This window comes from Anoplophora glabripennis, unplaced genomic scaffold, assembly GCF_000390285.2.
Source record: "Anoplophora glabripennis isolate ALB-LARVAE unplaced genomic scaffold, Agla_2.0 scaffold1319, whole genome shotgun sequence".
In the NCBI taxonomy this organism is placed as follows: Eukaryota; Metazoa; Arthropoda; class Insecta; order Coleoptera; family Cerambycidae; genus Anoplophora; species Anoplophora glabripennis.
Genome location: NW_019417396.1, coordinates 6,025 through 28,542, shown reverse-complemented (window position 1 = coordinate 28,542; position 22,518 = coordinate 6,025). Strand labels below are relative to the sequence as shown.

The window sequence follows — 22,518 nt, the reverse complement described above, 5'->3', positions numbered from 1 at the left end:
ATTATGGCTAACTTTGAAGTAAAAATTGCATGCATAACATAAGACTCCGATAGTGGTCATTATTTTGAAAAATAAGTAGTTATCAAATGTCAAACCCAGTAACTTTTTTATGAGATTCAGATTCTAAGTGTTTGTTTGTAACTAAATTTGAGTCTATTTTGATAGAGATAATAATAGAGAAAAAAACCCAAAAATAGACTTTACTTTTACAGAAAAAGTGCAAGGAAAGCATTTCGAAAACCTTTTGCATTAAATCAATCTCACAAGTAAAAAATTCCTACGAATTTTCTTATGTTGTTTAATAAATAATTTTAAGCTCTCGCATTAAAAAAAAAATAAGCTGTACTTATCACAAGTGTGCCTCGGTCAAAACAAAAACCCAGCGTTTTCCTCTATTTATATAAAAAAAAAGGGGTGACGTAAATGTAAGTTTTGACTTTTTGTTTCAATTTTTCTCGATTAGAATAGATGCTTATTACCTTGTCGTAGATATCTACTATGTTACAACGGTTACAACAGTTTTCTCTATCCACAGTACATCTTAGTTGTATATCTTATTATCTTGCAATACAAAATTGCCAAAGGAAAAAATAATTTCCTAGCTTTGAAACTATAGCCTACAAACAATAGGAAATTTAATTACAATTGTTATTATATGTCACATTTACCAAACAATGCGCGAAATAAATGTATATATTCTTCCCCCATTTTATAAAATTTGGAAACATATGTCTTGAACGGTATTACTTTCTACTCTAACTACTTATAAGAAGTTGAGCCATAGCGTGTATATAAGTTACTCATCGTCAGTGTGTTTTGCAGAATTTCATTACAAATTTCTTTCAGCGCAAAAGTAGGTTAGGAGAAAGTTAACTTTTTACAATAAACAGTGCAGTGGTTTTAGTTAGATACAGGCAGTTGCGGAGTGTAGTGTGTGCATTATTTAAACAATACCGTAAGTTGATATTTAATAATGGCAAAGTAGAGTACTTAATCTATTAATGTTACTTAATATGATACAATTTAAAGACAATTTTTGTTGGAAATAACATTAGGGTCAATTATTTAAAAAATGTCCCAACGCACTTTTTGTACTTCGCACTGTTGAAATCATCTACAATTAAATGGTTTATAGTTATGTATTTAGGTACGTAAGTATAGATTGGTGCATATACATATATGTATAATATACTTACAATTAGTAGAAATTATTTGTTTTTAAATATATGTATTAATAGTGTATTATACAGTGTGGACCATTTTGGTGTTGCATGTATTGATATCTTTGAAACTATAAGAGATAGGAAAATGTTAAACGTCAAATGTCAGTTCTGTTAATGGCGCTTGCAGACGGGTCCTAACTCTTCAGGATTTTGAATTATTTTGTATAAAAGTCAATGTGGCGTTTTCTAAAATCGTCTGTAACTTTTTTATTTAGTGGAATTTTGAAAATCTGAAAACACTTTTTCATAGCATATTTTTCCGTGGAATTTCGCTGTATATTTAGATTTTCATTATGACGTTTCGGTTGCGAAAAAACATCATCAACTTTCTTTTTTCTTATTTTTTTGCAGCATTATAATATTTTTAATAAATCTGGCAACACCGCATAATTTTTTTGAAGTTATTAGGTATATAATAGTCTCAAATTTTTGTAAAAGGGTATCATTCATATCGTGAAGTTGATTGAAATAATTACGATTTGCGTTATTTCAATGAAGAAAAATGTGATATGCTGGAGTGCTCCATTAAAAGTAATAGAAAAGCAACTATGGCTTTAAACAGTCATATTGGAAATTATCCCGAAAAACAACCACGAAATGAAATGTACTATGAAAGAGATAATAATGACTGGGGCAATAGTATCTAATATGTTTCTTCATATTCAATGAGTTATTACTCAAAGCCATTTTGCCGATTTTAAAACAAGTGCCACTCTAACTGTTAACAATTATTATCTATATCCATATGATTAACAATAGTTCAAAATGACAGGTAGTTTGAAACACGTGGCCATTACTATCATTTTTTCACTCGACGCCATGACATTAATGATAAGCTTTTATAAAAATTTGGAGACTATTCTATAAAAGTTTTGAAAAATTATGCGGTGTTGCAAGATTTATTATATCATTGGAAAGCCAATAAAATGCTCTATATGCTCAGCTTAAAATTCACTATGGTGCCTATAAGAAAAAAGTAAGTTGATGATGGTTTCTCGCAACCGAAACGTCGCAATGAAAATCTAAATATACAGTGAAACTCATCGAAAAAAACTTGCTGTGAAAAAGTTGTTTTAGATTTTAAAAATTCCTCTAAGTAAAAAAGTTACAGACGATTTTCGAAAATGCCACATTTACTTTTTTTCAAAATAACTCAAAATCCTGAAGAATTAGGACCGGTCTGCAAGCGTCATTAAGTTAGCAACAGAACTGTCTAAAACTTTTTCCATTTAACCATTTTCCTATCTTATAACTTCCAAGGTACCAATACTTACATGTATCACCAAAATGGTTCACACTGTATCTAGGTAATATTTATTGGCACATTTTATTTTTAAAACTTTTATTTTCAATATTTTCTATTGTCATGAAAGTTTGAAGAACGAGGTTCGATATAATATAAAAAATTGTATTAGGATTTGAAAATATTTTCTAGCTTTGTAATTTGCCCTTTAGATGCCTAGGCAAGATTATTTGCATATAGCTATACTTCTACCGATATTTTTTGCCATCTTCAAAATGTACAAACTTGTCCACATTTAAAATTTGAAATATTCTATTTATGACTTTTATAAAATAGGTAGGCATCTTCCACGAAGCAAATTTTGATTTCTTTGGAATATAGGTATCTCACTTTATTTTATACTTATTTATATATATTCAGTAGGTAGTTACTTGATGTAATGAACAAGCTGCAATGGTAACTAAGTTGCCTGCTAAAATTATAAATATGACAAAATAATACAAATCTTATACAGATTATGTTTACATAGGCATCAATTTCAACTTAAACTATACTTAAAATTGGAATTTTTATATGTACTTAACTACCATTTATTTATTATTAAATTTAATATTGTTGGTCAACGATTTAACATTTCTTTTTATTCTGGGGCCCCTATAATAAAATAATATTAAAAAAATCGTTAAATACTAATACTGCCATAAAATATATGAGGTGTTTTACTAATATAACTTAGTATGTACACTAGCTAGAAATTTATTAGCTAATACAGGCTCTCTACTTAATTCAGTACACAATTCAAATTCAATACATTAATTTCTCTCATGGGTATTTATAAAAAAATATACCATATTCTTGAAACTAGAGGTTTTTTGAGAACGTTATACTCAATTCATTTTTTTACTTGAACCTGTTGATAATTATTGCATTTAAATCAAAAAAAGATTACAGTATTCTTAAATTTGGAACCAACAAAGTTACGCAAATGCTTTCAGCGAGTCTGGAATTATTTCATTATTAAGAAACGGACTTAATCCTCCCGAGTGGTAAATTTCTTTGCACGCCGCTGGTTTACGGTCTGATAATGTAACAACAATCTAGGCATGATATAAAAACAGAACAGAAAGCGGAAAGTACATCTATTTATACATATGGATAGGTACAGACAAAACTCTATACAGTTATTACCTACTGTGTATTTCATAACTGAAAATTTAAAAATAAATATTTAAAAATTAATATACGAAAAGTAAATAATGTGAAGATTCATGTGCCTTTTCAATTAATAATTTCTAATGAACTTTCAGGTCAAGATATTTTTCGACAGCAATGAAATCGTGAAAGTGTAATATTGTAAGAAAGCTGGGAGAATATGAGCAAGTGCGATAGAGAGCGTGATGGCAATGCATTAATTCTAAATTAAACTTTTTGCTACTATTAAATTTTTATTCAATGTTTTTCTTCTATTTTTAAATAGCAATAGTAATAAAGTAGTGGTAAATAGTAATAAGTAATTAATAACAAATACTAATCATTTACTATATGGCAAAATAAGTATTACACGAATTTTTAGAAATATTTAGGTCAACAAAGTACCTGTATTTATTGTCCTCAAAACAAATTACAAGTAAACGAATTAAATGAACACGCCATTACTCTTTTGCTAGAAATTTTATTGGAAAATCTATTTTAGAAAACATAATTTAATTACTTTTTGTAGAGAAATATTGTTTTTAACTAAAATAAATTTTTCAGAATTGGTTTAATTACTTTTACCCAAATGAAATATTCTATGTATATGCTTATGTAAGTACTATTTTATGAAAATAATGTGTAGATACATTTTATTCCACATCTATCATTATTAATTTTAGGTAACTTTAAATCAAAAATATTTCAGTTTCTCTGAAAATTATTTTGGATTTGCAACCTCTCCATATATTTATTGGACATAGAAAGTCACGAGGGCAGTACATACATAGATTAAGACAAGTAACTTTTAAGCGGCTGACACTGAAGATTATCTATTTGTGGTATAGCTTTAGGTTTTTTCTATGTTTATTTATGTAATTTGTCATCTGTAGAAAATAGAAAAATGTTTACGCGTCAGTCAAAATACTCAAATGAACAGAAGAAAAGCTGACTCCGTGGGACACAGATATATGCTGGAGAATATGGAAAGTCACAGCATTATGTTCATGACCTCAGATGTTATGCCTATATTCAACATGGTCAATGCGATTGAAACAGAACTAATCTTTTTGGAGCATATAGCTGTTGGTACAGAGACGGTTCCAAAACTTGAGATGGTGTTGGTACCAGAAAATATAGTTGCAATCAGAAGACCAGATATTTAAATACTGGCAAGAATTGCTAACATGAACTCATTCTACACTATAAAAAAATTGGTATGAGTGAAAGCAATATAGGTTCGGAGAGAATCCATTGAGTGAAATTATTGAGTACATTTTCACCCAATAATCGGCATTTTGATCGTTTTACTCATTTGTGAATATATTTAAACTAAAACTGAGTACTTTCCCTACAATACTCCTTGAATAAATCCTAAACGTAAACTCGTATTTGATGCACTTGTACCTAAATCAGAGTAAATTTCCTCATTACTGAGTGATCCCACCCTTTTTCATATCTAGATGCATTGTCTTTGTCTGTTCCCATTGTCCCATTACGTTATCCCTTGACCGTGGCGTGGTGGATGGCAGTATTGCGTATGATGTGCTTTGGAGTTGGACAAGTATCGGTTTATCTGGTTATTCTAGTGAAAACTGTATTTAAATGCATCAGTGATTTAACTACAATAATTAAAGACAATATATTAAGTCTCGATTAATATTTGGTTAGATAAACGGATAGTTAAATTGTTATCTATAATTACGTATTTGTAACGTACAATATAGGTTATGGCAATTTATTTATCCGATCAGTGAACCAATCCAGACTTAAATTATTGTCCCTAAAACCACCACCACATTCTTGAAAACACCATGACTGTTTAATAGTTTATGACAATTACATTTAAATTAAAATTTCAAGAAAATATAAAGTGGTGCAAGACCACTCCAAACGTTAATAATATGGAAGCATTTAATAAATTAATTGTACACATTAGTAGACCTAATTTCAAATAACATGGCTGTTATCCAAAAATTATACAAATTTAATAAATTACAAAAAGGTTATTACAAAATACCGATTTGCATCGCTTAACTTCAAGGGTTAATATATACCATCAAAAAAAATGTAGATTTGGGACATTATTTTTCAATATCTCTCCTAATTTGAGAGTTTACCATTTGTAGAACACGCTGTATAGCGTCTAATTAATTTCAACACTGTATATCCTAATTAATCATTTATGAGTGATTTATTTTTGCACTCAATATTTCGTTAATTAAAAACCAAGTCTGAGTAAAAAATGACTTAATAATTAAATTTAAATCATATTAGAGAAAAAGTTTTGAGTAAAACTCACTCATTTCTGATGCAATAGTTTCACTCAGTTGTACTCATACTAATAGATAGCACAGACAAAACAGCTACGCTATATTGTCTGTGCTAATAGAGTGAAAATTTCTCTCAATGGGGGTGTGGACAGATTGATACATTATTGAGTAAAATTGAGTGAAATTTGAGTGAATTTTTTTTACTGTGTATAAGGCATATAAAAAACTCATCGAAAAAAGAAAGCTAAGAACCTGCTGAAGTTGAACAGGTTATACTTATGAACTTTAGTTGGCCTATTTACTGTGCATTGTACATTAACCTACACAATCTGGGCTTTATTAGTACAGTTAAATTTCTTGAGCTAAATATAACTTTAAAAGTAAGCCACAATAGACCCCAGGTCGAGATGGGGAGGTTATACAGCTTCCGGTGTTACATATTACTGCATTTTAAGATTCCTTTTCCAATTTTAATATGACTTTCTATGTTACACTGAGGGAAAGTTTTGCTGAGATAATCTGTATTATAATAACAATTTTTCTTATTAGTGTTACAATATCATATGCTAAACTTAATGCAAATTATTTTGCGCACACGATACTTTACTAGAACAATATGGCACCTTCTAGATAATTGACTTTAGTTGTGACATAATTAATTTTTCATTTAATATTAATCTGTGGAAATTATTTTTCAATTGGCGTTACCAATCAATACCGCTCAAGTTCAGCAATTTTTAAATGTTAAATATACAAATAATTCAATTTGAAAAATCTATTATATTGTCTTCTAAGTAAAGTACATAAACTTACGTCCCATTCCTACTTCCATCAGCTATTAAAATGGTCTCTCAAATAATATCAGTACCTATTGCTATAAATATACGTATAATTAATAATAGATAACAGCTTATTTGATTTATACGTTGAACAAAATGGATTCCTATCATTCCCTTTTTTTTGTAAAATAATTTAATTGTTTCAGTTTATTATTATTTTATTTAGTAGTCAAGTTAACTTAACCATTTTTTATGTACTCATATCAGTAATATAATAAGTTTGGTATATTAAAGTGAAATTATCTGTCTACACAATACATCTATAGGAAAATAAACAGTACCTAATAGAAAGTACGATGGTAGCGGTACGATGAGGAAAAAAAAAATTTAACCGTCAGGAATATTTTAAAGTTACTGATAGAGTATTTTGTAGTCGATATGAACAGCGAAAACTACAAATGGACTATTTCTTTTTTTCATTCAAATAAAGGATAGGTTTTTAAAATTAAGAAATATGTTGCGATTCCAATAAAAATAGGCAAATAATTCTTAGTGAGAATAGTTAAATATATACATAAGCAGAGCAAATATAGTAGATGAAGTATCTAGGTAGGTACAGGCTATTCCATTAAAAAATTAAACTCGATGTTTTCATGTAAAACTAAACAACCTGTATAACTGAAAGTACGTTTTGAATAATGTTTCATCCAAATTGGTCTTTTATCTGATATTTTTAAATTTTTATTAATAAGAGAAAACAATGGTGCTTGACTGGGACACCATGTATATTATATGTTATCAATTAAGTACATCAACACGTCACCATACGCTATTTGTTGAATAATTTTAAATCTGATTATTTTTAAGTTAATTGCGCATGCAAATGATTTTTATATCCTAATGTATTTTAACATTAATCTACTGACATACATTTTCCTGTGAGTCATGTGTCATTATACCATCAGACATATAGAATGTCCTTCGTAAAAAACAGTATTACGTTTATTTATTAGAAAATTAGTAATAACAAAATTGCAACAGAACAGCGGTGGCTATCCTCCGTTACCCCTCAGAAGCTTCGGAACATGATGGAATTTTGCTTAAATTTAAACTGTTAACGGTTTAATTTGCTGCTATTTTATGTATTTTTATTTAATTTAATATCGGAAACATACCGTATTTCTGTACATATCTGTTTTAATTATCCTAAATTTACTGTACGCAGTGACAGTAATATAGTTCAGCTAAAGTAGGTCAATATCAGAGGATATTGACACCAAGATTCACAAATTAAATACATATCCTGCTTAAAAAAATAGTAACACACATTGTTTGTAGAAACTTGAAACTACATATTCTTACAAAAATATTTCATATCAATCAGATTATTATTTTTATTTATTTATTATATTGGTTTTTTAAAGCAGCAAAAATAATAATTTTTCAACATAAATTAGTTTTATTTATAATTAGTAACGTATCTACTGTTATGTTTTATTAAATTGGAAATTTTATATCGATTCCTTTCTCGACAACCGAAACATAAAATTGGCGATTAAACACAAATTTTGAATTGAATGTATTTGAAATAGACACATACAGTGTGTGAATTATTGTAATGAATTTAAATTGAAAGATATTTATCAATAGTATAAGTTGAAATGTTATAATTAATAAATTTTCACAATAAAACGTCCCGATTGTCAAAATTATGACAAAAAGTNTCACAAATTAAATACATATCCTGCTTAAAAAAATAGTAACACACATTGTTTGTAGAAACTTGAAACTACATATTCTTACAAAAATATTTCATATCAATCAGATTATTATTTTTATTTATTTATTATATTGGTTTTTTAAAGCAGCAAAAATAATAATTTTACAACATAAATTAGTTTTATTTACAATTAGTAACGTACCTTCATATCAATAGTGGTTAAACTTAGTTAATCATGGAAAAATTTTTGATATTTTAAAAACATTTTTCTTAATGTTCGGCGCCTTATAAACATTTACATAAAAAATGGTGTCTGTAAAATAACACGTTGTTGTCATACTCAAGCAAACTGTTTTCTTTTCACAAAATTATTTTCTATTAGTTTTGCTGTTTAACAGTTGATTAAAAAATATATATTTACAATTAGTAACGTATCTACGTATCAATATTAGTTAATATTTAATAATTTATGTAAAAATTTTAATTTTTTTAGAAACGATAAAATGTTTTTTTTAATTTTTGGCGCCTCGACCACAGTGATATCAAAAAATATGGTGACTTTAAAATAACACATCGCTGTGTTATACTTTTATACAAAATCAATCTGCTTGACTAAATTATTTTCCATTGTAACTTCCCACCATGTAGGCTTATTTAAAGAATAACTGGCAATGCTGATATTGCACTAATACGCAAACTCTGGGTGCCCCTACAAGACTTAAAGTGCAGACTAAAAAACTAATTCGACTATTTATTTGATTTAAAAAATAATAATTTCAGATTCGTATTCAGGGCAACACGTACTATTACCCTAAAAAATTGACCCTCGCTTCAAGTTACAGTCTGTATAATTGGTTCTTTCTATATGTAAATCAACAACATTTGTCCAAGGAATTAAAAGGAATTATTTCCAACATCTAACCCGCTAATCAATTTGATCTCTATGCCATTCGCATTTTTTCCATATACATATTTAATAATGATTATATCAAAACCAGAGTTTACACAATTTATTTTTAACCGGTTTGCGTTTAAGTGATACCTAGTGTACTTATAAATATTACTAATAGTGTAATACTAACTATAAAAATTTGTTTTCTTTGATTATTTATAATACTTAAGAAATATGTTGCAGTAAAAACGATAAAAAATAATATGATTAAATATAAACTGGCTTCAGATGATGCGGTCACTCGCCAAACATTCGCTAATCGCAAATGTGTAAAATATTTGCACATATTAACTGACCAAAATCTAAAGCTCCAAATGCATCAGAACCTTGATATACAACTGTGAAATATGCACAATTGATAGATATTTCCTCAAATCTCCCTAAACGTTTCATGCACAATGTGTACGAATTTCTTTTACGAATGTGAATAAATTACAAATTCCTATGTATATGTGGAAATGAACCCTACTGATGCAGTCGTTACGACAGGTGTGGCATATATTTTGTCCATGTGTCGTTTGTGTAGCTATGGCGAATAATTGGCAAGTGAAGTCACACGATATGGCATTTGTTTAAGTTTGATAAATATTTGGCAAGTGACCTGATCATGCATATTACCGGCTAGATAAAATTAAACTAAGTTTTTATTTGACAAGTTTCTAATTTATCTAATATTATATTAATCACCACAGTACATACAACGATAATTACGTTACAATTACATAAAAAAATAGTATATGTATTTCAACTTATCACTTTTTTTAATGATAAAACATTATTAATAGGTCCATTCAGTGATATATAATTTTCAACTTTTTCTTTCATTTTCTGATAGTATTTAACCACCTAAATATATCTTAAAAAAATTAGGTCAGTAGGATTAATAATAAGTGATATATTTAATTCTGAATTTGTAAGACCCTTAAAAAGGTCAACACTGCGGTAGAACAGGTAATGACGTCACGATACCGGCCACTCGACGATCAAGTCGCGAGCAGTCGGAGAGATGTGTAGATATTTGTTATACTTTTACCTACAGGGTAGGAAAGTATCGATGGTCTACAGTGTAGGAAAGCGCCGATGGTCTATCTAAGAAGTGGATCTTATTTGTGGAATGGCGAAACAGGCGGTGACTATGATACGCCTTCATTATAGCCATCCTTCTCTATCGCATGGATTTCTATGACTTACTTTATCGCTCTCACGTAACTTGTGATAGACCATCGGCGCTTTCCTACACTGTATATTATATACCTATATTTTTAAGTGTATAAATAGAGAGTGTATAATAGAGAGTGTATACCAGTAGTACTTTGACTAGTATTTGAACTCAGAACCACCCTCGTTTTTCTTTGGTTGCCCGTCTAGGGGGTTGTAAAATATTATTATTTAAATAAATTGCTTATAGGTCCCTCTCGCCACGTATTTCGAAATTTTTGTGGACGGGAACGTTTAGATGGCATAAATTTGAAAATTCTGCTCTAAATGTTTAAATAATCATATTTATAACACCCTAGACGGGCAACCAAAGAAAAACGAGAGTAGTTCTGAGTTGCTTACAGGTCCCTCTCGCCGACGTATTTCGAATTTTTTGTGAACGGGTACGTTTAGATGGGGTAGAATTTTTTTTCGGCATAAATTTTAAAATTCTGCTCTAAATGTTGAAATAATAATATTTACAACCCCCTAGAAGGGCAACCAATGAAAAATTAGAGTGGTTTTTAACTGCTATAGGTCCCTCTCGCCGACGTATTTCGAATTTTTTGTGAACACGAACATTTAGATGGGGTAGAATTTTTTTTCCGGCATAAAGCTGAAAATTGTGCTCTAAATGTCCAAGTAATAATATTTTACAGTTTTGAGTTTTGAGTGGCATACCGTGGATAACATCACACAAACTTTTCATTTTTCGGCAATGAAATAAATATTTTATTCGGAGTCGATCCTGAGGTACTTTTGCAGCCTGGAACTATATAATATTTGTACAATCCTCGGTTTCGACCCATTTAGACATAAAAACAATGATTAACGAAACTGTCAAGCGAACCACACACCGTATGTATTAACACAGAATGGGATGAGAGCGAGCGCGAGCGCGAGCGGAGTGCTGTGCCAGTCGCCCGTACCGGTATTATGACGTGAGGCAATGGTTGCTCAACGTTTTTCGCGCTCTGTTTTCATTAATTTATTTCACACATTTCTCGTTGAAACAAAAAATTGATTTTTGGCATACTAACTAATTAAAGGGTAAACTTTTGGAATATGCAAAAAAATATTCTACTGAATGGGCCTATTAAGAAACAATTTTTATCTTATTGAAAATATGAATGAATGCAGTCTGTGCTAACAATTCTTTTTCAATCTTGTTATCGCTTGTTTACGGTGACCTAAGTTTTATCATATCATATTATTAATTCATCATAATTTATCCAAATTTATGGGATACTTTTGGTTTTAGTCGCATTTTAAAAATTCTTACGATATCATATTAGATTGGTAACGTAAATACGTACCTATCAAATAAATAATTTTACTCTCCTAATTATTGCCTTTAATATCAGTGTTTGGGAAAACGTTTCGAAAGAAATCAAATATAATTTTTGTTGTGATACATCAAATAATTGTTATACATATAAATGAACATAATTATATTATCAGATATTCCCTTGTATTTATTTTTTAATTGAAATTAATATTACCTTTTGTTGTCTATAAATATTAGTATTTAGTATCTACCGATTTATAGGAAATAAGCCAAATTGTAGTATTGGAAAGTAGAATTATAATAAATTACGTTACGCTGCTGACATTCAATGTTAAGGTTGTGCTTGTGAAAGTGACGCGGAAATGAGAAAGTAAAATGCTTTCTTCTTCCTTTTAATGGTTAGCCTATTTATTAACCACGTTGTTTTTTATTTAGGTCATGATTTAAACTGTTATAAGTATATTATAAAATATTTTCTAAATTGAAAACTTAATTCTGTTGAATTAAATATTAGAACTTTTTCTATTAGAATAAAAGAGGTATGTAAAAGAAAAATAAAAATGATAGTAACATGAAAAAACGTACTAAAGTATTTTTTTAATTTTTGGTCTTTTAGAAAAGATAATCAAATAAAACAAACAAACAACAAGCAAGTGTAAATAGGTTAAAAAAATCCAGTGGGTTTCAATCTGGAGGATATGGAGACGTACGATAGAATGTCCGCATCCTACCCATCATTTAGCCACTGAAATAGTACGCTTACTATAAAATCTTTTTTCTACAAAACTGTTAAAAGTGGGCTTTTTAATTGTCATTTTTGATGTTAAAAATGTCATTTTTTGACACGCGTGTTAAAAGTAAGTTACTTTTAACACTAGTGTTAAAAGTAACTTACTTTTAACACGCGTGTCAAAAAATGACATTTTTAACATCAACAATGACAATTAAAAAGCCCAATTTTAACAGTTTTGTAGAAAAAATAGTGTATGATATACGTGTTAAAAGTGATTTTATTTTGTTCGTGAAGTTAAAAAACTCGCTACGCTCGTTATTTAATCATCTTCACTCACAAAATAAAATCTTACTTTTAACACGTATATCATAAATAGCTATTTATCACATTATTGTTTTGGATTACTAAAAATTAAAATAACAATATTTAAAAAACATCGCTTTGTTGATACTCTTGTTAGATTTTGACGTGATGTAATAGTTTGTCTTATTTATTTTATAATCTTGGTAATATTTTTAATGAATTACATAAGAAATATCCCATAGCTGAACTGCTTGTTGTGCTGTGTGTAAACAAAAGGGTCATCTTTTGCTTTAAAATATCTAAAAATTCAGAATATAAATATTTTTCACTAACGTCAAAGTTACAGGGTGAACAGGTTGGAAATATCTTAATTTCAACACGCTGCAACATTCAAACCATTAAAATTAATTGGATGATGAATTTTGGATGATCTACTATAGCCTCCTCAGATTTTTTTTACTTGCCCTGTGAATCACCCTGTATAGAAAAGTAGTTTTAATTAAATAAATATAATTTCGTAACTTATATCGTTATTTATTAAGTACATTGAATATGTTTCATAAAAAGGACAGTTTAAAATAATCTGTAGATACATTTGAAGAGTAAATGTTTTTAGAAAATATGTAGGTACATACAATTTGTTTGAGATTAAAATTAGAAAAGGTGCAACTTCGAAACTCTTGACAATTACTATTGCAAGATTAGAACTGTAGCTATACTATATTGCATCTTCATGAGAGATAATGATGAATGATTTGAAAGGTTATTCTCATATTTTCTCTTATATTCAAATCAGAAATGTTCAAATGATTATAGACCTTGGACATCATAGACATGGACGTAGAAATCATTCATTTCGTGCAGTGTATGAATACGACGTGGCTCATTTGGTTCTATATTATACTAGTAAGTAAAGTAAATCTGTGGTTAAGCCGTGTGCCGCTCTATGCTTACAATACACAATTCTAATGACTGTTACAAAAACACATGCCATATACTTGACCAAGCAAAGCGTCAATCTCACACGCATCCATATACGAGCCGACAAGGCAGGCATTAGGGTATCGCTAGATACGTATTAAATAAATTTATCGATGCGAAGCGTTTCGGTTAGATTAGATACGTTACTTTTCTTGGTTCCGCGATTTAGCCCGTACGATCCTATTCGCACGAATGGAACATTTCCGATCTCTACTCATTACACAGTTTTATCGATACAGACAAATTTTTATTAATTTTGAGTAAAAGTGATACATTTGAAGTTAAAAAAAAAATAAATTTCGAGATAAAAGGCGATTTTCATGTACGGTGAAAAAAATCGCTTTTGTCTAAAAAACTGTTAATTTTCATCTGACTCATGATTCTTAATCAAAATTAAACACATATTCTTGACTCAACTTATTCATTGCGAAGGAGGAACATAAGATGTATACAAAGCCTTCATAAATGTTTACAAGCCACGTAACCGCCGAGCTTTGGCAACCCAACAATGCATGATTGGTAATGAAAATTCCTTTGGCGTCACCAATATTAATGATTTCTTTCCATTGAACAATGACTTATAATTACGTTTACGCTCGAGATAATGCGATCGCTGATTGGTCTAACAAGAATCTCGTGAAAAATTACACCAATGTCAACCGATGAAATAGAATATTGTGTTTTAATGTAAGCTTGATGTTATTGTTTTAATTTTACCGAAATTTATTTGCCAACGTGAAGGAAATAAAATTACTGTTCCAAACAAAATTACTTGTCACGTGGCTTGTATTCATAATACATGAAAGCTCTATAGTTTTTAAACTCTCTTTCTAATAAACACGACATTTAAAATTTTTTGTTAAATTAGTGAATTGGTGGAAATACATATTACTTAAAATTTGAAATTATTTTTAAGTTTTGACATCCTCTGAATTGAAAGGAAAAAATTGTTTATTACGCGCGTTTGGCGGTATTTATTATTTTGATCTCAATGTTGTGTTCCATTTTTAATGAAACACATGTATATTTAGAACCGACGAATTTATTGAAATTATTAATTTATTAAATATTTATTGAAAATAAAAAATACGAAAAACCAGTGCGCGCAGAAGATATTTGGAAAAAATATAGCTGTAAATGAAATATGAAAATAGTTACCTATTTTTTATGCTAGATTGCGAAATGCTTTTTTTGTATTCGAGAATGAAAATTTTTTGCGAGCGATAGCGAATTTGAGAATGCAACAGAATTTCGCAATCGGGTATCAAACAACATTTTTTTCGAAAACTGTGACATTATATTATGTCGTCTAAAATTTACCGCACATATTTTAGTATCAAATATTCCTTGATTATCTGTTAAATTGATTGAAAATAATAATTAAATGATTGTTATAATTTATGATTTTGTTGATAATAATAAATAAATGGGTGAATTGATACATCATCTATAATTTCACTGATTTTTGTAGGCAGATGTAAAAGTCTTTTAAATCCAGGATATTCTGTATACAAAAAACTGCTGTTTTGACACCAAATAAATGTCAACTTTTATTGACAGTTTCGAAGCACATCACAATAGACGGTGGTCATGATATAGGTTTCATATACTTAACATAACACACCACTTACATAATACAAATAATTTTTATTAAAAATAATGTTTTATATTTGTGTGTACTTTTCTATAGCCGATCGGACCCAAATGGCTGGTCTATTTGTCAATTATTTATTACTGCCAATATCCCTTTAATTGTTGGTAAATCTGTCACGGTCTGTTACAAGTCTCAAGGGATTTCAAATTATATTAATTAAGTTACAATATTCAATAGAAGTCCTAATTTGTATATATTGTGCATCGTTTCATTGTTTTCGAGAATACTTAGTTCGCTAGAAAACAAATACTTAATAGTAAATATTATTTTCTCTTTGTAGTTCACTTTTGATGTGTGAAGAAATACGAATATGACAATATATTGACACATTTAATGTATCACTAATTAAAATATATATTTCTTCAATTTAATTTTTCGTGTCATCTTCAAATAAATTCAGGCATAAACAGAAATGCGCAAAAGTCTTTGAGTCCGGATTGATTGGATGAAAAATGCACCAATAATTGACTTTACTTAATAATTTTTTATCCATATTCTCGAAATTTGTTAATATCAATAAGACGGTGAAAAATAATATCGCAGCTTCCGCTTTAAAAATTTTCCTGTTCATATTTTCTTTGAGCTGTGAATAATTTAATAAAATTCCCACATATGCGTCATAAATGCATACATATTACGTGAGTTATTTATTAATGAGAAGATTCACTTCATTAAAGTTAAAATAAAATAGTGTGCCACTTGGTATTTATTACCAAGCTCATTTTGTAACATACCTAATCCGTAATAGGTATTGAAAGTGCTTAACACGTTCTAATTTTATGACCCCCTACATTACTAAATTAATATTTTCATTGTTATCAGATAACAAAATGGGTTTGGGAGGACAACAAGTGCAAGATTACATTTTCGATTTGCCTGAAACAGAAAAAAAAAGGGCCCTTGAAGAACTTAGGGAAGATGATAGTACTAGAGAACAATCTTTGGACCAGATGCGCGATTGGATTAACAAACATCCAAATATCAAAAAATGTCGGACTGGTAAGTAAATTTAAACTTTTAATTCGAAAATTTGGTAGATATATACATATATATTCATGATGATAATCGAACTAGGTAATAAACTTTCTTCCGCTTTCCACATTTTGTTATGTACTTATATTATCAATCTATTAAAATTTTTTACCACATAATTGGTTCGAAATCTAATAATACATGATTAACTTGAATGCGTGAAAATATTTAATAAATAATAAGTAATAAATACTATTATTTAATTAAGACGAAGATAAGTTAAACAAGGATATTTGTCATTATTATCAACAAGATGATGTGTTTTTTATTCTCTGCCCCGTATTAATTTTTGTTGATTGCTAAATGCTAATGTAATAGTTAAACAAAAATCAGTGTAGGGTCTAATTATATTTTAAATTTTACAAACCGTAATCAGTTTTTAGGGGAATTCCATTTACTTAAACAACACATTAAGACAGTATTTGTCTAGTGACAGAATTTGTTATTATTAGAACTTATTTTCTGCAACGTTTAATTTAGTTTTAAATAAATCTGTATGATGTGAGGATTAAGTATTACGTCCCCTTTACTTTTTATTTGAAGAAAAAAGAAAAACGCTCAGTCTGAACGCTCCGATTTTTTATTTGGTCAAGGCATACTTTGATGTACCTAATCATCCTTAATATCACCGCCCTCTACGTGACATCTAAGTCTTGAGTTTTTTAAATTCATTTTTGTTTCAAGTTTGACTCACTATTAGGTTAGAATAATAGAAGAGGATAAATTATTTTGGAAATAATAATTCAAGTAGATAACCACTTTATTTATTAAATAATTTCGACTACCAAATTTCAAATATTTTGAACCAAATATGAATAATAATAATATTTTGTTTAATTTGTTATTGCCACACTGAATAGAAAAATAATTTATATTATTTAAAAATATTTGAAAGTGTTTCAATAAATAATCCCTTACGCCAATATGGATTGCTGCAATTTGACCTAGCGTTTTAGTTATTTTTATTTGTAAATAAATCAACAGTTAAAAGTTATGTATCATGTCTCCCATCTTTCAGACGCTCCATTTCTTCTTCGTTTCTTAAGAACGAAAAAGTTCAGTGTTCCTCAATCTTGTGAGATGTTAGAACGTTATCTGACCATTCGTCAGCTCTATCCCCAATGGTTCCGCAATTTAGATTGTGAAGATCCAGACTTGGCTGACATTATCAATTCTGGATATTTAGTACCACTTCTAGAAAGGGATAATGGAAGGCAAATTCTTTTTAGTTGTGCTGGAAAATTCGATCCTCATAAATACACATCAGCACATATGGTCAGAGTGCACAGTTTGGTTACTGAGGCTTTAATGGATGATGAGGTCAACCAAATAAATGGGTATACTTACATAAACGACGAAAGTGGATTTCAGATGGCTCACATATCTTTGTGGTCTCTTACTGACGTCAGAAATATATTGAGATGTATCCAGGTAAACCTTTACATTCTATTCCACGTCTTAAATATTTAATACCTTATTAAAATTCCATAAATTTTATTAATAATGAATTTGATAAAGTACATTATTTCAATAAATTTGACAAATTATTTTACTATAGCCCTACTGATTTCATTAATTAAAGTTTTAATATGACTCTGTTTCAGAATACTACTCCAATGAGACATAAGGCTAATCATTTTTTGAACATATCTTCTAATGCAATTAAACTAATAGAATTTGCTGTATCTCTGCTGAATGAAAAACTCAAGAACAGGATTTTTGTAAGTTTAAGTAGTATTTTATTTTATATCCTTTACCTTAAAAGGCTGAAAGGAATAACGCTTCATGTCTCCTAATTTTTTTCTGGATCTCATCATCTTCCGCAAAACTATATGGCAATGGTTTCAAATAGGCGATGTTCTATCTAATGGGCATAAGACTTTTTTATGGATTTTGCATAGACAAGGGTATTCTTTATGGATTTGAATGAAATAAAATTACTGTTCCAAACAAAATTACTGGTCATGTGGCTTGTAATCGTTTATGAAGGCTCTCTATATAATCCAAAATATCTTTATATTTAATTTCCATATATCCTCCTCCAAACACGGTTATAAATTGTGATGAATAGCTTGCTATAAATTACAGGAACTTAGTGGTTTCACTAATAATTTTATTATTTTTGGCGATTTCAATTTTCGCAACATCCAACTGGGAAACTGTATGATTTTCCAAAAGGCAACAGATTGTCAAAATTTTCTAAATTCGCTTTGGCAATCATTTTTGTATGTGGTGAGCTCTGATATGCACGAGATATAAAATTGTTACTCAAAATAAAAAAAAGACATGGATTACCGCGAATTTATAGTTAAAGGCAAAATTACAAATATACTCTGGAGGCGGCTGAATTTAACCAATTTGCAAATCATCTTTACTACTGATGGAAATTTCTTTAATGTTCTACAAATAGAAATTGAATTATTATCAAAGAGAAGCTACTGACTCAATTTTGTACATAGGGGTCGAAAAATTGTTTTAAGGCTCTGATCTGGAGTGTGCGAAAGTTTTAACCACTATTTTTCAAATAGTATTTACCGAAGGACCCTTCGATCCTATTTCAGCATTTGCTACTTTTAAACAGGAGCATACTCTTCAATCTATAACTTTTGATTAGAATGATGTGCAGCAGCATTTCAATAACGTTGGTGAATATTTGGCGCTTGAACCCGATGATCTTTGGACCTTTATTTCAACTGAAATACTGTGCTTCCTCTTTATCTAAGCCTTTATATTTATGTTTTAGCTTTCCCTAACTACGTCATCTCTCCCATCTGACTTGTTGGTAGCTACTTATATACTATATAAAAAAACTATAAAACAAATACCGACAATATCGACAAATAAGCTTGAAACTCAATTTTCTCTAAGTTCTTGAAGGTGTTATAGTGGCTCAAATTATTAATTTCTCCGAATTCATAATCTATTATTAAGCAGATCAGTTGTCCTTTGCGTTTGATTGTGGGAATCATGTCGATATTCTTTACTTAGAATTCTCCAAATCTTGATCATTTGAAAATTCGTAGATGTAGCTAGAACTAATATTCAAAGTTATTTAAGCAATACGAGTAGAACGTCGTCTAATCATGTCGGATCAGGTTATTCTTCTTTGCATCGGTACGGTCTGGTGTACCGCAAGGGTCTGTTCTTGATCTGTTTGTATTGTATTCAGCACATCTTGATTACCTTATAACTATGTAATTGTGTGACAATAACTGCTGATCTCTTCTAGTTCAGTCCAATAATAAAAATATTTTCTCCATAAATGGATTGATGGATTCGATGAGGCCCATTAATTGATCAGCTAGATCTAATGATCTAACAAAACCTATCTTTCTCTACTGGGCGCAAATACAATTAATTTTTTGTCTACCACAATGTAAGATACGCAAAATCGAAGGAGCAAGCTTTTAGAAATATTATACGTGAAATTCTTCATAGCTTTTTGAGGAGAATTTTAAGAAACGTATTCGATTATATGATCAGCAAATTATTATTGAAGTCAGTAATTATGATTGTAGACCTTTTTCTAATAATTTATATATATTTTCATTTTATTCGTTATTTTATTACTGGTCCTACGCGTTTTTAGGGTTACGTGTATAATATTTTCATAAAAATTATGACAAGAAATTTGGTTACATATTATTGTAATTTTTTTCTAATATTTAGGTAATTTTTACGTTATATCATTTTCAAAGTTCATTTTAGATTTGAAAATTTCATCGTTCATGTCTTAAATGGGACACTCTGTAAATAAGATGTAAATAAGTATTATTAATAAAAAGGCTATGCAAAAAAAGTTAGCAGGAAATTACTTATCAAGCGTAGTTATTTCTATGAGAAGATAAGGAATTATCAAAATAAGTGACTTTTAGATAGTAGAAAAAGTATACGTAATTTGAGAATTGTAATTTTTGTAAAAAAATTTTAAAGAAAACAAATAGAGACTAAAATTTTCCCCCACGTTTGAAGAGAACGGAGTGTTTTTTATATGAAAGAACCCCCTTAATTTTTAACGAGGAATCACATCCTTAATTTTATCGTATTTATTTATTTGCGCCCTGAATGTAAGAGTATCGATATATATAATCAAATTTTGAGAACATAAAGTTGGCTTAGGTCTGAGACTAAAAAACATTAAAATGGTAGGTCGATCTTTATTTGTAGTGAAGTTAGAAATTTATTGATTTATGATTAGTAAGTACAGTCCGTACGATATTTGTTGACATAGAATTCCAAGAAAACCCATACGCCACTTTCTTGGAATTAACCGCATTCGACACCCGACGTAGAAAGACACTGAAATAACAATAACAAGAAAAATTCATCTCACATATTGTAATATGTTCAGCTCTGTGTTGTATGACTATCAATTATTAAAACAAAAAACTAAATAAACTTATATTTAATTAGTATTTTTATTATTACAGATGTACAAGTCGATTGAGGAAATGCATGAAAAAATTGATAAGAAAATTCTCCCTAAAGAATATGGCGGAGAGATACCTATGCAAGAAATGTTAGAGAAGTTTAAAACATTATTAAAGGAAAAACGTGAAAAAATACTTGCACTAGATGACATGTATATAGAAATTGACGAAAAATCTTGTCCACTGGTGTCAGAAATGAATGAAGAGTTGGGAATCGGTATTGATGGTTCATTCAAGAAACTTATGGTAGATTAATTCGTATTTAATATCTAAATGAACTTACTTTATAAAATTGTGATCCCTTTCTTTAAAATAAAACTAGATGTGATAAATATTAAATAAATCACTGGAGTAGATATATTTGATAGAATATATTTATACTAATCTACTTATTATGTTATTTTAACGAAATTAATATTTGTTATGATACTTATAAACTATTTATATAAGTACTATATTGTACTTTTACACATTGTTGTCCTTGGTGGAACTTAGTTACCTTTTTTAGCCTAAGCTTAGCTTTATTTTACTCGTATTGTTTTCTTTATAATAACAATCAGATAAATATAATTTTGTTGATTTTTGTTGATTATTTGTTTAGAGATTTTTAGAGTTTAAACATTTTACTTTTATGTTTGCTTTGATTACGGTACTTAAATGCACATATGATTTTTTTGTTATGTATTTTTTGTGAATATACCTACCTATGAATGTTCTTAGTCGTTTTTTTACATAGTTGCTTTTTCTTAGAAATGCGTATGGTATTAATATGTGAATATTTTTTTAACATTCTTCAATAAAACGATAATATACAGTGTGCCCCAGAAGGAACGCAAAAAAATTCGTATTTTATTATGTGTTGCGTTTTCACAAAAACGCTAAAACGCGTCAATTAGTAAATAGGAATTGTCATTTTGTCACGTTGGTTAAACCTTTTTTGCGCTATGTTTCATAAACCTATGACGTCATTGAAAATTTTTTTAAATAGCACTACCTAATTTTTTAAGCATAAATGGATAGTCCTTTTGAAGGGAAATACGTCGATATAGGGTTTGGCCTACTTTACTTTGACAGGAGCGAAAAAGAAGCCAATGACTGGAATGGACATGGTGTAAAATAACAACAAAAGTAGGTATCACAAACTTATGCGCGAACAGTGCTATAGCAAAAAATATGTTTCGGTTGATTGTAGGTACATGTTTTTATGTAAATATGGTAGGTACACCCGATCACAGCGGCTATGTGTAGGTATTGTTTTGAAGACGACAGTTAGCGAATGCAATAGTGCCTTATAGACCAGGCAATAAAGAGAAAAATATCTAGATTTTCGCGGCCCGGTCCGATTTTAATGCGGTTTTTTGCATTTTGTTCAGAAAGACCGTCGGAAAAAAGTCCCGCCTTTTTTATTATCCGGAAGTGGCGGAAATGCATCGCGGGTGCATAAAGTGCATCTAGAAGTGCATCGCATCCGAGAAACTTGCCAAAGTGCACGAAATACCGCAAAAATTGGTACTCGGGG

At 29.3% G+C, this 22,518-nt stretch overlaps 1 protein-coding gene across 2 annotated transcripts; it reads left to right on the top strand.

Moving 5' to 3' along the window:
- The first annotated feature begins 917 nt into the window (after window positions 1–917).
- On the top strand, window positions 918–21,714 carry LOC108915342 (clavesin-2). Of its 2 annotated transcripts, XM_018721354.1 has the most exons (5): window positions 918–955; window positions 16,360–16,536; window positions 17,588–18,000; window positions 18,174–18,290; window positions 21,000–21,714. In XM_018721354.1, exons 2-5 carry the CDS (start codon window positions 16,368–16,370, stop codon window positions 21,252–21,254), a joined length of 954 nt encoding a protein of 317 aa, XP_018576870.1. In that variant the 5' UTR covers window positions 918–955; window positions 16,360–16,367; the 3' UTR covers window positions 21,255–21,714. The 2 variants fall into 2 exon arrangements, with proteins under 2 accessions (XP_018576870.1, XP_018576869.1); XM_018721353.1 differs by lacking the exon at window positions 918–955 and having other exon boundaries at window positions 16,289–16,536.
- Window positions 21,715–22,518: the final 804 nt, after the last annotated feature.